The following is a 16,452-nucleotide window of genomic DNA, read 5'->3' as shown; positions in this document are numbered from 1 at the left end:
GAACATCTTTCTAATAGTGCCTTGCATATACTAAATTAACAAAGTTTCCTGCCTCTAGAAAAGTGTATGGTATATCTCATTTAAAGTATAGAGATAAAAGCAAGACAAAAGAAAATGAAATACATTTCAAATATATTCAGACTTTTACTGAAAATTTCTTTCATTTGTCAAACTTTGTGATTATCATTTTTAGACACTTCTTTGTATTTTACCATCTTTAATAAATCAGCGAATCATATAATGTCTATTTCACTTCTAAGTTTTCTTTCCCTGAGAAAAAAATATTATTACTTAATATTATTTACTTTCTCTCTAAAAATCAAAACAACTTTGCATCTTACTCAAGAGATGTTTGTTGATGCTGGCCTCCTGTGAGCATAAGTTATTTTCTGTAAGCAGCATGATTAATTCCCCCCCTTTTCCCTATTATTCAACTCTTACCACATATGAAAATTAAGTTCATATTAATGTGTACTGTTTTCCCCCAAATGTTAGCATCCACTTTATTATTTTAAATCCCTACATTCTGGTACACCGAACGCACCTTGGTGTGTATGCTTCTCTTTATATTCTTTCTAGAGATGCCTCTTTTCAGTTAAATGAACCTCCTTTGTCTTTGACTAACAGCAGACCTTTAAAATTTTAATGAGAAATGTTTCCAGGATAATGAATGCAACCTGGTTGCATTTATTCTCTAGCTTTCCTTCCTTCTCTTTTTGACCACCTGAAATTTTCAAATTGAGGAGATTATAATCAACACCAATACTAAGTTTTTGAAATCAGACCTCAAAGTTGGGATTCAAAGTAACAGAACTAAAACCTCATGTCTAGCTTGGGGGTTTTTTTAGACATTTTGCTCCACTCTCCGTGGTTCACAAGTGCAATATAGATTACCTTTAGTATTAATAAACCTATTTTACAAATGTCATTTATAGATTTAGACATGTTTAAATGGGAATTTAGCCACAATTAGAATTTGGAGGTTCTGAGAAACTGTCTCTTGCCTTAGTTTTGCTGGAGGCTTTGGATGGTTCCTTTCTGTCATATGTCAAAAGTCAGATGAGGACATTGCATCATTGAGAGTAGCTGTTACACCTTTCTAAACCCTGCTCTGGATCATCTCTATACAGATGAAAGGAATTCTTGGTTAGTTAGTGCTGCCTGTGAGGCAGTATGGTTTAGAGTTTGGATTCTTTCCAACCTTTGCAGTTTGAATCTTCCAGCAAATCTTCATGACATAGTTAAATCACGGATGCTAAATTAACACCAGAGCTCACTGAGGGAGGGTGCAGCCAATTCCGTTCATGTGGAAAGGGAACGTAGTCATTACTGCATGTTTCTCCATCATTAATTGCTTTTCTAACAGAGTAACGTTGCTGACTTGCTTGGTTGGTGGGTGTGCTCTGAGCCCACTGTTCTTTCGGCTGTATTTGTCCATAGTTGGCTAGTCTTCAGCTTTCTTCATAGTTCTCTGCTTGCCTCTGAGGTTTTTAACTGTATCATTCCTTTTATGACTAGGAAACATAAGAGGTGTCAAGTAGAAAATAATTTAGTGTATTCCCTGGCTGCTGTGATATATGGAGCTTTGCCCACAAAGGGAAAATATGGTGTGACAAAATGGGTGGAGGCTTTTGTGTAGCCCCCGCCACACTCATTGCATCTATTAATGGCAATATTGTGTACCTCAGTGGCGACATCATTGCCAAAGAGGATTTTGCCAAGATATACCACCTCAAAGGAGAAATAATATATTAAAGAGTTTTCAAAAGCTGTACTTCCTGCTGTAAAAACCATCTCCTATGCTTGTCTCTATAATGTATTAAAGATCATTATACTATTAGAATAAAAAAAACAATACCTTATGGCTGTTTTGTCTTTTGTTGAGCAGAAATTTTTTGAGTGCCTGATTTTCCACCCACTATATGAATACACACCCAGGTTTCTGTATATGCATATGCCACCGTTGTTCTTAAGCAGTCTTTTCTTTTAATGTCTCCTTGGGAAGAATAAAACATAAGCAGTAAATCTCTGTTATGATTTGGATTCAGTGTGCTAAAGGCTGACTGATGATTCCTTTCTTCTGCCATTTGACTATAATATCAGAGTATGCTTAGGGGAGTTAAAAATGCAAATACATGTATACTGCTGTTTCACTGTGTCAGGTTAACTGCCTTTAAAAGCCAGATTCTAGAGAAGCAGCTTAGACAGAGGATTTTTAGATTAAATCCTCTATAAATGCATGTCCATTTAGAAGCTAAATTAACAAAACTCTCCTCATCGACTTCTCAAATTTTCTCTTGCATGCCCATGGTAGCTAGAAAAGCTACTAGTTGAACAGTCAGCATCTTTGATATAAAGTTAGAAATATAACTCACGTGTACTTATTCTTCTACGTAGTGTCTCTCCTTGCAGTCAAAACAGAGCCTTTGAACAGCAGTGAAACCACAGCCACGACTGGAGATGGAGCGCTTGACACTTTTACTGGGTCAGGTAAAGCCTTAAGCTTGTGTCTTGTTCTGTACAGATTGCGGTCCATGTCATCCTCCTAGTGAATAATCGAGAATTTGGATTTTTATAAATTCAGCAATAAATTCACTTTGGGAAAAACGTATTATCATAAAACAATGTTTTTTAGAAATAACATTTGGAATCGTTTTACTGCATCTGCAGTTGACAACCAAGCAATGCCCCAGCTTTCTCATTAGAAATAAGCAAAGCTCACTTCTTTCATAATTATTTTATACAGTGCTTGATTCAATTATTAGGTTGTAATAGTCAAGTTTGTTCCTTCAACTTGCCCGTTTAAATGACTAAAAATTGCCTTCTCTCCAACATTCGAGATGTAAAACTATCCATTTGATTCCTTCTAAATAACCTTGTTTCCTCTCTGGGTTTAAAAAAACCCTCCTGTGTAAGCAGCTGAGTGACAAGTATTAAAGGTTAATGGGCTGCAGGAGAGCACATGCTGGTCGCATTAGAACCCAGCCTCTGAGAGCACTGACTTTCCCTCTAATGCTTCAAAGAGAACAATAGTGTGTCTTTAAACATCAATCCTCTTTAAATATAAATACCTGATAACTCCCAGGTGGGCACAAAGGACACTCATTGAGTTGACTTAAAGATCCCCCCCTCTCCTGCCCCAATACAATATTTCGTTTGGTTGATTATCTGGTGAGAGGACTTTTTTTTTTTTACCTGAGCAGGAATTTGTATAGCAGAAAGATGAACATTAAACCTAGAAAAGTATTCATGCTATTAAATCTTGGTTCTGTTATTCTACTCTAATGTATTTTATACTTATTCATGTTCTCACATACAAGAATTTGATGTGGGTATCCTTCTCATGTAAAAAGAGTGGAGGTAAAGCCTTGAACTCTAATGTCATTATAGCATATATTTGATTCTTATAGATGCAGATGATCCCATTTCATTGGTTCACACTGATTGGAAACAGCTGCCATGTAGTCACATAAATATTAGTACTCCAAACATAAAGATATAATAATTTATACACTTTGTATAGAGAAGCTTTGGAGAAGGAACTGGCAACTCACTCCAGTACTCTTGCCTGGAGAATTCCGTGGACATTCTGTCCATGGTGGGCTGCTGTCCATGGGGTCGCACAGAGTCGGACATGACTGAAGCAACTTAGCATGCATGAGTGCATTGGAAAAGGAAATGGCAACCCACTCCAGCATTCTTGCCTGGAAAACCCCAGGGACGGAGGAGCCTGGTGGGCTGCCGTCTATGGGGTCCCACAGAGTCGGACACGACAGAAGCAACTTAGCAGCAGCAGCATAGAGAAGCTTGTGTCCTGATTCACATTCTTTCTAGCAATTCTCTTGCTGCTCAGGAGATAAGGTACTAACTTACCCTAGCATTTGTATTACTAACTTACTATAACTATTGTAAACTTTCTGCAAAACGAATATATATATGAACATAGTTTTTAAGGTTAAGAATGAAATTAAATACTTGCTGACATACTTAGATAGTATACCACAAAGTTAATGAAAACTGACTGAAAAAATTACAAGATGTTAGCTCCAGAAGAAATTGCAGTACTGCATTGTGGTGGTTCAGAGGTTAAAGCGTCTGCCTGCAATGCGGGAGACCTGGGTTCGATCCCTGGGTTGGGAAGATCCCCTGGAGAAGGAAATGGTAACCCACTCCAGTATTCTTGCCTGGAGAATCCCATGGATGGAGGAGCCTGATGGACTACAGTCCACGGGATCGCAGAGAGTCAGACACGACTGAGCGACTTCACTTTCTTTCTGATGATCCATTTTAAGAAGCAAGAGTATCGAGGCACAGAGATGTTAGAGATAGTTAAGGCCGAACAGTCAGGGCCTCCCGGGTGGTCACTGGTATAAATGAGTCTAGAACAATGTCCTGGTCAGTCCAAGAGTCCTTTCTTTAAAAGTTTATTGGAAAATATAGAGATGTAAAAAGAAATATGTGTGAACTGTCAAGCTGTCTGGACTTTACTGTCTGGAATTTACTCATATTATATTTACAAATAGTTTCCCAGTTTTCTTTTAAGAATTATCTAGAGTTGGGCTGTCCAGAAAAGTAGTCACTGGCCATATGTGGCTATTTAAGTCTAAATGAAATACTATTTGGTTAAAAAGCAAAAATGTTTTAATCTAGTCACATTAATTATATTCTAAGTGTTTAATAGTTGTATGTGGGATTTTTTTAATAGTGGCTTGTTTAATAGTTGTATGTTTAATAGTTTTTAATGGCTACCATATTGGACAACTCAGATATAGAATATTTCCAGCTCCATGGACCAAGTCCAGTTGTGTGTGTGTGTGTGTGTGTGTGTGTGTGTGTGTGTGTGCGCGCGCGCGCGCACATGCACGTGCACTTAGTCACTCAGCCATGGTTGACTCTTTGCAACTCCATGGACTGTAGCCCGCCAGGCTTCTCTGTCCATGGGATTTTCCAGGCAAGAATCCTGGAAAGGTTGCCATTTCCTCCTCCAAGGGATCTTCCTGACCCAGGGATGGAACCCACATATCTTTCACCTCCTGCATTGGCTGATGGGTTCTTTACCCCTGCTCCACCTGGGAAGTCAAGTTCAGCTGGACAGAGTAATTTAGGTCAGGGATTCTCAACAGCACTGCTATTAAAAACGTGGCCTTTTGTTTCTTGTGGAAGATATGCCTTCTGCAATAGAAGGTGTTTATCAGTATCCCTGGCACCTATCGCAAGTTGACTGTAGCATGCCTCCGTTGTGACAGCGTACCACGTCTCCTGGCATTTTTAATGCTCCCTGGCAGGCAAAATTTCCACCCACCCCGCTACTCATCTCCCATCTCTCATCCCCTAGACACCAGTGATCTAAGGTATTACAGTAATAAGTAATAAGATTGCTTGATACCACCTTGTGAGAATCTGATAATATTCATTAAAAATATGTTTGACCTAATTTTCAGACATCTTGAAGACAGACACGTTTGCTTACTTTTATATGAGGAAATGATGGAATATAATACATTGAGTGCTTTGTGTACATTTCTTGATTAATTAAATTCTGATATGGAATAAAAGGAAGGTCTCCTAAATTTGTACATGGTGTTCCAGAAATCATACTGGAGAGATTAGGCTGTTTTGTGTAGGAACAGTCTTTACTTTGATCAGCGTAATGTCAGTTTACTTTAATCCAGTATTGTTGTTATTTTAGTTATCTGCAGATTTATTAGTTAGAATAAAATGTATACTGTATAGTCAAGAAGTATAAATTTTCTAAGTTTTATATAAACAGTTTTCTGAGTCACAGGTTTTTTTTCTACTTAAAAAATGAACATATAGACATTAATATAAAATTTTTAAAGTTGAACCTTTGTACTGTTATGGGTACATTATTCTAATGATGTCTAGATTCATTCATTAGAGGGAAGAAGCATCCTGTATATTCAGAATTGTGTTCATATATGTGAGGCTTTTTAAAAAATACTACTGTTTGGCTAATTCAATAAAAGCTAAGTATTTCTTTTCATTATTTGGTATTACTTTAGAAAAGCTTTGTGTTTCACAATCTTGAGAATAATTGATTAGTATAGTCTAAGTCTTGCGTGTACCACAGTGAAGTTTTATAAATGAGATGAAAATGTGGAATTAAGCCTTACTTAATCATGTTTCTGCTAATCATTGTTAATTAATGAATCGGGCTGAATTTCCTATGCGATATACTGTTGCTATTATGCAATGTATGTTTAGTCCCCATAGTGTGATAGAAAATGCTTGATCTTATTGCGTTGATTTGAAAGTTTTGAACATTTTCTATGTTTTTAATAAACAAGTAGAAAATTAATGGCTCATTGCTCCATGTATTTTTAAATATACTGAGCAAATTCACTTAAATTTTGGTTGCTGAAAACATTTAAGATGTTACACCTCAAATCATATCCAGTGATTGTCAAAACTGATTCATAATATTCTTGAAAATGTACTTTCTGCACTATTGCTATGAAAACTATAATGCACTCTCCATACTCAGCGTACAGTCCAAATAGCATTTTAAATACATTAAATTCTATGTGTTTATGAAGCAATAGATCACAAGGATACTTAATAGCATTTGGATATAGAAATATATCATGTTTCATAAAATAGTTAGCAACCTAAACCTATTTGTCACTTTTACAATTCCAAAAGTTTAGCTCCAGAATTATGAACAACTTAGAAAGGACACAGTACTTTGAAGTATAACTATGATTGATTAGGCTAAACTAATTCCAGCGCTGCATTGTATACTACTTTAATCTTTTTGAAAAGTGAATGAACAGCAGATGGCCTAATAAAGACACTCTGTGTGCTTGCCCAGTGTGGACTGGCTCTGAAGGGACGGCCTTAACACTTTAGGTCCATATATTTGCAATACATCTGTCTTAGTCAAGGCAGATGGTTAAAGGAAAAAGAAACTTCCAAACTTTTGGAAATAGTCCAATTTGGGACTGCATGTTTGGCTGAAATGTTGATAAGACCTGATTTTCACCTCTAAAATCTTCTCAAAAAAAGTCTAGTCTGTGAGAGTTCAAGATACATTTGTAATTAGGATTGCTGCTGGATGTCATAGTTCTGTTTTTTTTCATGTTGCATCCACGCTTTCTGTGTATATTCCAGTTATTACGAGAATTATTTGGACTCTGCATTTTAATTACTCATCAGATTGACAAAATGAAGGGAAATAGAAAGCATTATCATTTTATAACTTGAAAATGAAGGTTGAAACATCGCATTTTTCTTAATTTATATTGTATTTCTATTAGAGTAAATGCAGAGGAAGAGCACTATCTTGTCATCATGTTTGGAATTTAAAACATGAAGTTTGCAAATGAAAAGGTTTACTTTTATATCATGAAAGCTTAATTACTTATAATCAAGGATATTTATTCATAGGATATTAATGCATAAAAAGCATGCCACTGATTTGAGAAAATGGAAGAATGATGAAGGGGATTGATTTGTGAGAAGATATCATGTCATTTTCCTAGAACAAATATGGAACAGTTTAATTAGAAAAAAATGTTTAGGCATCTGTTTCTGTTTAGAAAATGAATGAATTTTCTGTTTAGAAAAAGAGTGAATTTTGTGAAATACCTCTCTAACATGGTCATTTCTTTAAATTAGTTTTGATTACTCCAATGAAACCAATGAAACATATTTATGAAGCAACCTTTTTTCTATTTTTTGTGTCTCGCAGTAATAACAAGTAGTGGCTACAGCCCCAGATCCGCACATCAATATTCCCCACAGCTGTATCCTTCCAAGTAAGTGGTCAGTAGTTTCAGATTTGTTAGAATAATTTTCTGGGATTATTCTGATTAATCATATTTACACAATATAATAACTTTAAATCAGGATATATTTATATATATAAATGCTGCTGCTGCTAAGTCGCGTCAGTCGTGTCCGACTCTGTGCAACCCCATAGACGGCAGCCCACCAGGCTCCCCCGTCCCTGGGATTCTCCAGGCAAGAACACTGGAGTGGGTTGCCGTTTCCTTCTCCAATGCATGAAAGTGAAAAGGGAAAGGGAAGTCGCTCAGTCGTGTCTGACTCCTAGCGACCCCATGGACTGCAGCCTACCAGGCTCCTCCGTCCATGGGATTTTCCAGGCAAGCATTCTGGAGTGGGGTGCCATTGCCTTCTCCGATATAAATGTTATAGATAGTTAAATACATAGATTTTTAGATAGATTCATTAGATATATTAGACCTATAAATAAATATCTTTCACAAATCTAGGAATATATTCACTTTTGTCCAGACAGTTCCTTTAATCTTGAACATTTATATATTTTGAAGAAAGCATCAAGCACAGATCAGAATATACTGATTTTTTTAAATAAAAATTTTGAAAACTCTTACTAGTTTAAAGAAAATCTGAAAAGATTACATTTTACTCAAACCTCAACACTTCATAATTTGTCCCAGCTTTATAATATTTTTATTGGATTTCAACTTCTAATAAACATTTTGGAAAAATATGCACTATTGCTTATATAACTAATGTAGTCATTTTGAGGACAGTGGTAAACATTTCAAGCTTAACTATATTGGGTGTATATCTGAATTTGGTTGCCATCAGAGAGATATGTCAAGATTTGGGATTCCTGATCATGCACATTTAAAAGTTATTTTCTACAGCAGCTACAGTGTTTATCCTTAAGCATAGGCTAGAGATTGGATATCTATTTTGAGGACATTCTGTAAGATGTGGCAAGATGAAAGGAATGGCTTTCCATTTCAAGAAGCTACGTACTTTTTTTAAAGAAGTTTTTTGGTAAGATTTTTAGTTCTTGTAGGGAATTCTTCCTACTGCTTTTAATGACTTTTGTAGTCATTACATGGCATTGGGTCATGCATGGTAACAAGAAATAAGGCTCATGAGTTAATTAATTAATTAACTGACCTGGGCTCATTAATTAACTGACCTGGACTCCACTTTCCTCATCTACATGTCAATTGGAATACTATTTCGGACGTAAGCAATATAGACCTGGAAGAGACTTTCAGGATGATTTCTAAACCAAAGTTTTCTTTTCACAGGTGAGGTGTAGACTCAGGAAGTTTATTTGTCCAAGGTATTGAGCCTGGGTTATAGCAGAGCCCGCTCTCCTGACATTCAGACTTTTGTCCTTTTCTATATTGTTAAAATGATATTGTGGATAAAGAAGAGGATTATGTCCTGGCTATTATCAGGTTTCAGTGAATCTAAGCTGTCTGAAATAATATGCAGTCTTTGTTGCCACAGTAATGCTATTTTTCTGATATTTAGGCCCTATCCACACATTCTTTCTACACCAGCAGCTCAAACAATGTCCGCCTATGCAGGCCAGACTCAGTATTCGGGGATGCAGCAGCCAGCCGTCTACACTGCCTACTCACAGACAGGACAGCCCTACAGCCTGCCCACTTACGGTATTTCACTTCTTCTCTCTTCTCCTTCTTTGGTTACAAGCAGATAATCCTGCTGGCTAGTAGCTGTATATTCTAATATTCTTATATAGACTCTTATATTCTAATATAAGTTGCAACTCATGTTACAACACGATCATTTTACTAATAAAATGGTTTGCACATGCACTTTCCAAACAGATCTGGGCGTGATGTTACCAGGCATCAAGACAGAGAGTGGACTCTCACAAACTCAGTCCCCATTACAGAGTGGGTGCCTCAGTTACAGCCCAGGCTTCTCTACCCCACAGCCAGGCCAGACACCTTATTCTTACCAGATGCCAGGTAAGCAGCCACCCAGGAAACATGTTAAATGAGAAAGAATTCTTTGAATGAGATTCCTTGGCTTCAGACTAAGAATATATACTCATGAAGACAGTATTAAATGCTACCACTGCTCAGACGATACCATTGGAAAAGATAACTAAGAGGGAACATGATGAAAAGAGCTCAACATACATCAAGAAACACGACCCATATTAAATTTAAATACTTAAGCTTAAGTTGCATAAAATTGGCAGGAAACTAAGTCCAAGAAAAGCAACCTCCAAGCCAGTCACCACACCAGTCACATGTTTGGCATCTACTTAAGGGATTTCAAAGATTCATGACAAAATCCAGCATTTTCTTGTCAGGATTCCGTATGTATGTAATGCTGTTTTGATTTAATTTAAAATTGAGTTAGCACTTTTCTAAGTCCTATATTTACTGTTGAATGATTGAGGATTTCTTTTTTTGTTCATTTCTAAAATACCTCCCCCCTTGTTAGTACTGTATTTCTTAAATAGGAATATTTAAATAATTTGTACCTCCCCTCTTAAAACTTTTTTCTCCATATATGATCATTATTTAATTTTTCTTTTTGTTTTTATCTCTGATTAAAAATTATTTTTGAACATTTTATAATAATTGCCGAAAATAATTTAGTGATGTGGTAAAAGCATTAAAAGCTTATTTTTTATCTGTCATTTTTTTCTAATGATTAGTCATAGTTTGGGGGCTATATGAACATTATTCAAATGAACAAATATTGACATTTTGGTTGGTTGTCTAAAATGAAATAATTACTTAGGCCTTTTTTGGCTGAAATGACAGGTGTCTTTTTTCCTTATAATGTTGGTAGATAAATAAATATTTGCATACATGCCTCAGCCACAGTGAGCTGCTCAGCTTTAGTTGGCAGTGTAGAAAAGGCCATAGAGACGTTTCCATTTATTTCCCAAAACACTTTTATATTGGATATTCCAGGCTACATTAATTTGCATTATTACCTAATACTATTGCTTTTCAAAACATGTTGATAAAAAAAATAATCAGCTGCCTTTTATTCCTTAACAAGTGCATTCCATGAGAACATATTTTTTTGAATCTATAGATTGATAGTTTGCTTGTTTTTGCCCTAATTTCAAATAACTAAATAACTTGCTCACTTTGTCATAAAACTTTAGGTTATCGAACCTTAGATGACTGTGGTATGAACTCAACAGTTCTCCCTTGGGTCTGAGCCCTAGCCTACAGCTTTTTTGTTCTAAGGAAAGGACGTAAAGGAACAAAAAGATGGGATGCTGGAAGCCTCATTTCTAAATGGATTCTGTATGTTTATTTCCTAAACTAGCCTCAGCCAATTGTTTAAACTTGAGTAGTTTTTGTATGCAGATGCAGTTGATATGACCATTGGAAAGTTGCAGTTGTTTCCTGGAAGTAGTCTCACTATCGCTATTTTATTCCTTGAGTACTTCTGTACACGTAGACATTGGCCCTTGGAAGTTAGCTGAGTCCTTGGTAAGACTGTTCCCACAAACTTCCGTTTAACTCTACAGAATTCTAAAGGAAGGAATTTACCAGTTGTCACAAGAAAAAGCCAAGCATATTTCCCTTGAAAATCTCTCCATTTCAAATCTTACTGCATCAACAACAAATTTTAAAATATATTGCATTGAATTCTGCAAAGTGAAATATTTTAATATTTTTCAAGAAATACTTTTTAAATGCAATTTGTTCTTTTATCTCTAGGTTCTAGTTTTGCACCATCTTCTACTATTTATGCAAATAATTCAGTTTCAAATTCCACGAATTTCAGTGGTTCACAACAGGTATGGTAGCTTTTTATATTTATGCTTTTTATATATATCAGATTTTTGAAGAATAGTATCAGGTTAATAAATGTTATTTATTTAAAGTTAAGACAGCATTTCAGAGTAGTAAAGATTAGCTATGTAGATTCTTGGGATATGTATAATTATGGGTATTTTAGGTTTCCTGATTGTTAAAGGTTTACCTTTTAAACATGTAAGCCATGATTGTTTTAGTCATGGAAGGAAATGAGAAAATCTACTGCATCCTTTCTGATTATCTTGAACCATACTAAATTAATTTTATTTTTTCTTAATAAAAAAGTTATGAAAATTGATAGGTTGAACTATAATCAATAATCAGATTATGATTAGAGTATAGAGCATGCTTGGTCCAAACCCAAATCATATTTGCCAAAACAAAATGCATCTCAGACTCCATCCTGCTTTTATTTTTTGGTTCTGTGAATTTTTTGATAACTTTAGTTCCTACTCTCCTGAGAACTGTAATTTTTTGCTTTTGTCACTATCTCTGCTCCTAGAATTCCTTAGCCCTCTTAGTGATGTTTGCTTAATCGTTTTGTGAGTTTTGAAACCTACGATGGTTTCTAGAATCATGTTAGAATTATATGTGGAGCAAGAGGCAATGTCTCTGAAAGGGTGAATCAGCATGGAGGGAGATGAATTTGTGATATATTCAGATACTTTCTTATTTTCTACCTCTCAGTCATATTCAGAGTAGTTGAGATGGAAGGATAGCTGATTTCATGGGTAAGCAATACACTATTTTACTCTTAACAGACTTGCTGGACTTCTGTATATTTTAAAATAAAAGTTACTGCACAAGCGTTTGCTCTTTGGATTTACTGAAGGAATTATATTAATTGCCTTCTCCTGTCAATTTTTATTAAGACAACAAGAGGCTAAGAGGAAAATTTAATGATTAAACAATGGAATAATGTTAATATTTTTGACAAGATTAAACTGCATAATTTGGCATTAGTTTGAAAAATGGTTTCTTAAAACACTAAACATCAAGACCAGTATGTGTATTTTATTATAAAACATTAAGAATTTTTGATAATCCAGGTTGCTTAATTTGAGTCACTCATTTATTAATACACTGGACATTTATTGAGTACCTGTTAGCCATTAGATTTTTTGACTATGCATTGAAGATTTGAGAATCATAAGTCAGTGTTCCCTGCTCTCTGAAAGGATCCAATCCTCCTGAAGACATAAATATGAAAATAATATGGATGAGGAGTAGAATATTTTGATATAATAATAGAAATATACACTAGACAGAGTGGAAGCATAAGGAAAAGACTGCTTTGTTCTACTTGGGAGGATCAAAAAATGTAATATGTAAAAGGATTTTGAAGGACTATTTAGATCATTTTAGGGTTATTAAAAACTTTTAATAAAAAACAAGTAAGAGGAATTAATCCAATGGCTTTCCTTTTTCCTTAACAAATGATGCAAACTAAATATTTGAAAACCTCACCAAAGATTTATTTAAGTCAAGGTCTGAGGTGGAATGTAGCCTGTGAGAAACTGGGTAAGAAAATCTTTTAATCATTTTATTAAAATTATCTCCTGCCAAGAAAACAAAATTATCAAGGGCAGCCTATAAAGGGAACAAATACCACAATAATGCAGCCCAGGGTCTGTATGGAAGTGAAGGAAGGGCACACCTCCTTCTTGCTGGTGATTTTAGAAGATGAGATTGAAAACAAGCATCTCCTTCTCTCCTCTTCAAGTGCATAAGATCTGACAATGTACACCCTTGGGTGCATAATTCTGAGTAGGGGAGTGAAGCATATATGATCTTTAGGTAGATTCAAATGTGTGTACTGGACCTGGTTTGCAAAACCCCCTAGGTTATTTCATTACTGTGTGCATGTATAAGATAGATGCCCACAGAATGGTCTCTGCTTTTTAGGATCACTTTAAAACTGTGGACTCCAGAACCAGTGGAGCCAGATACTCTTCTTTCCGTTACCTTGTGATTGCTCTTCTGTGGAGCATGCCAGAGGACAGTCTGTCTTTCACACACACACATCTCAATTGTTATTTCAGGATTATCCATCCTACACAGCCTTTGGCCAAAACCAGTATGCACAGTATTACTCTGCATCGACGTATGGCGCATACATGACATCAAATAACACAGCTGATGGCTCATCCTCCACGACCTCAACCTACCAGTTGCAGGAATCTCTCCCAGGACTGACTAGCCAACCAGGTACAGATCTTCATCCAGGTGAAATATTTTTTATAAGTTTTGCTTATCTAAAAGTATGGAGAAAATGGACATTTTAAAAAAATCTTTTTTAAAAAGGACTGAAAGCTCCCAGATAATTATGCTGGTGTTTAATCTGTGCTAGTACTGCTGTATTAGGTGAGGCTTTTCTGGCATTTCAGAAAACCCTTCTTTTATTAGTAGATGTGGGATAGGTAATTCTAATCTCAAATGACAGAATATGTATAAATATGAAGATAAAAAGGTAAGTGAATCTTTTTCCAGACTAATTATTTTGTGGAGATCTTAACAACATGGAAAAGTAGTAATACTATCTTCTTTGGGTGAAACTGATAATATTTCCTTTATGCTTGAGAAACTGTATGACTTATTCACCTTATGAGTCATCAGTAGCTCAAGCCAGTGAAGATTTCCCATATTCTTAGGATTTTATATATATCTTAGGATATTCATAGGATCCTTGGTAGGTAATTTAATACCTTTGTCTGATGAACACATATTTAAAATCCATTATATTCTTCATTGCCAGAAGCTTATCTGTATTCTTATTAGAACTGTATTTGCTGACACGTTTAACACTTGCCTTAACCACCACCCAGCCTAAATCCTGTGTTCCAATTCTGTCCTGATCCTTTTTGAGTAAATGTGACTTAACATTTCATTAAGAGTCTTAGGTTAATTTAAAGAATGAATGATTTCAGAATCCTTGCTTAACAAATGGTGGAAACACTTCAGGTAAGGAGATGTTTGATGCTCTCATCACACTGTAAAAGGTGTTTCTCTCTGGTGAATACGTGGGGAAAACAAGGTAGGATAACTATTCAGAAGCAAAACCACAGAGGAAGTCTTTGATCAAGACATCAGAGACTGAGTGATAAGACCAGCAAAGTGTTTTGGAATTTACTAGAATTGAGCAACCAGGAACGAACACTATTTATACACTAAAAACTTTTTATGCTGAGTAGAACTTTGGATAGAAGATTGACTATGATCTAATGTCAATATGACTACAAGAGTTTCTCCGCAGGAAAGACACAGATGGGTACTTTCTATTATCCAAAGAATAATCAATGTTCAGAATCACTCTTTTATTTATATTAAAAATACTAAATGTAGACATGTAGGTATTCTGAGTGTATGACTTTGAATGTAACACATATGTATGTGACATTCTCATATTCACTATCAGAACTCTGCAATTTCTTCAGCTTCCCATTGGTTGCTAATGCCAATGAGTATAGTTTGACATAATTTTCAGATCTTACGAGACTTTCTGTTGAATTTAAAGAAGAAAGTATTTCTATATGTAACCCTATCATTCTCTGAACCAAAATCATAACAATGCACGTGTCTGGATCTTTAAGAAATTCTGTGACCTCAGAGCTTTTGTCAAGACAGTTTTATGTTTGATTTTGCCTTTGCAGACTGGCATGCATCTGAAAAGTAAACAGTTCACAACTATGGGATTTTTCTCTATTATTGATGAAATCTGAGATATTTTGTTTAAGGGCATAAAGAGTATTTTCCATTGACTGGCTCTGCATTTGGACTCAAAGCAGAGACCTAACAATTAAAATTTATGAAAACAGTTTTTCATAAATCTTTCCCTGTTGACTTCTCCTGTGTTTAAAATGGAAACATACGTTATGTTCTATAAGAGACAGCTGGTTGCTCTGATTTAGCGATAAACCTAATGAAACAAAGTTGGATATGAATATCCAAAACTTAGAAGGTGCAGTTCTTCATTATGGCACTGATTAAAAGATAGTTATTCAATCATGTGCAGTATTGGCTCAGGAAAAAGCCTAGGGCAATGGGTAATGACTGAGTTATTTGAAAATTACAAATAACATTCAGTTATTTATCAATACTTTACCTTACAAGGTAATTTGACAATGTATTTAAAGAAACATTACCATGCTGATTAAGAACAGATATTTTAGTTTATTTTCTTTGAAAAGATATTTCTTTGCTTTTACCATAAAGTTTATCTTATGTATTTGCATTCAGAATGTTTGATGACTGATTGGCACATTAAGCTTACTGATAGTTTTATAGCTCCTTTTTAAAATTTTAAACATTTTTTAAATTAAATATAACTAGCAATTTGTAACAGTATTCTGTACTCTGAGACCTTGAAAACATAGTACATTTGCTAGTTAAACTTTACAAATGCTGCAGAAAAGTAAAGGATATAGTAAAATCCCTTCACACTTTGAAAAGCCAATTTCTTCAGCAGAACCCAGTAGTCTTTCCAGGTTTTATGGCATTTTACATAAGGACAGGAAGGAAAGCAAAGTGCTAATTCATTTCATTGAAGCCAACAAGAAGATTTAGATGGAAAGGACTAACCACATTTAACTTCTCTGCCAATTTGCATTTTTCCTACCTACAGTGTTACTATACCCTAATGCAATTACCTGAGTGAAATTGACAGAGGCACTGGAATTAACAGCTTTCTCCTTTAAAAAAAAAAAGTCAACAAATGTTTAATGATCAATTGAGTTCAAATTTCTGGTTTTAACCTTCATCAGAAGAAAGGCTAGAACCTTGAGAAGATATGGAGGTCAGTTCAGTTCTATCTGAAGGAGCCAAATATAGCACATGCCCCTTTAGGATCTGTCCTTTTACTTTGATGCTCTTTCGA

General features: G+C 35.3%; 1 protein-coding gene across 8 annotated transcripts in view; it reads left to right on the top strand.

The window, feature by feature from the left end:
- The window catches only part of EYA4 (EYA transcriptional coactivator and phosphatase 4), a 368,749-nt gene that overhangs the window by 297,745 nt on the left and 54,552 nt on the right, over positions 1–16,452 (top strand). For 5 of the 8 annotated variants that reach the window (XR_825633.1, XM_010844270.1, XM_010844273.1 and 2 more), the window contains 6 exons: positions 2,398–2,490; positions 7,712–7,778; positions 9,289–9,431; positions 9,609–9,752; positions 11,481–11,560; positions 13,622–13,805. Coding sequence is in view for 7 of the 8 variants with exons in the window: in XM_010844270.1 (XP_010842572.1) it covers positions 2,398–2,490; positions 7,712–7,778; positions 9,289–9,431; positions 9,609–9,752; positions 11,481–11,560; positions 13,622–13,805 (711 nt within the window). In the remaining variant the exon portion in view is untranslated. The remainder of the gene's footprint in view (positions 1–2,397; positions 2,491–7,711; positions 7,779–9,288; positions 9,432–9,608; positions 9,753–11,480; positions 11,561–13,621; positions 13,806–16,452) is intronic. The other 3 variants (XM_010844272.1, XM_010844275.1, XM_010844271.1) reach the window with 1 other exon arrangement.

This window comes from Bison bison, unplaced genomic scaffold (assembly GCF_000754665.1).
Source record: "Bison bison bison isolate TAMUID 2011002044 unplaced genomic scaffold, Bison_UMD1.0 scf7180017864198, whole genome shotgun sequence".
Taxonomy (NCBI): Eukaryota; Metazoa; Chordata; class Mammalia; order Artiodactyla; family Bovidae; genus Bison; species Bison bison.
The sequence above is the reverse complement of the archived record's forward strand: the minus strand, read 5'-3'. Positions and strand labels throughout refer to the sequence as shown.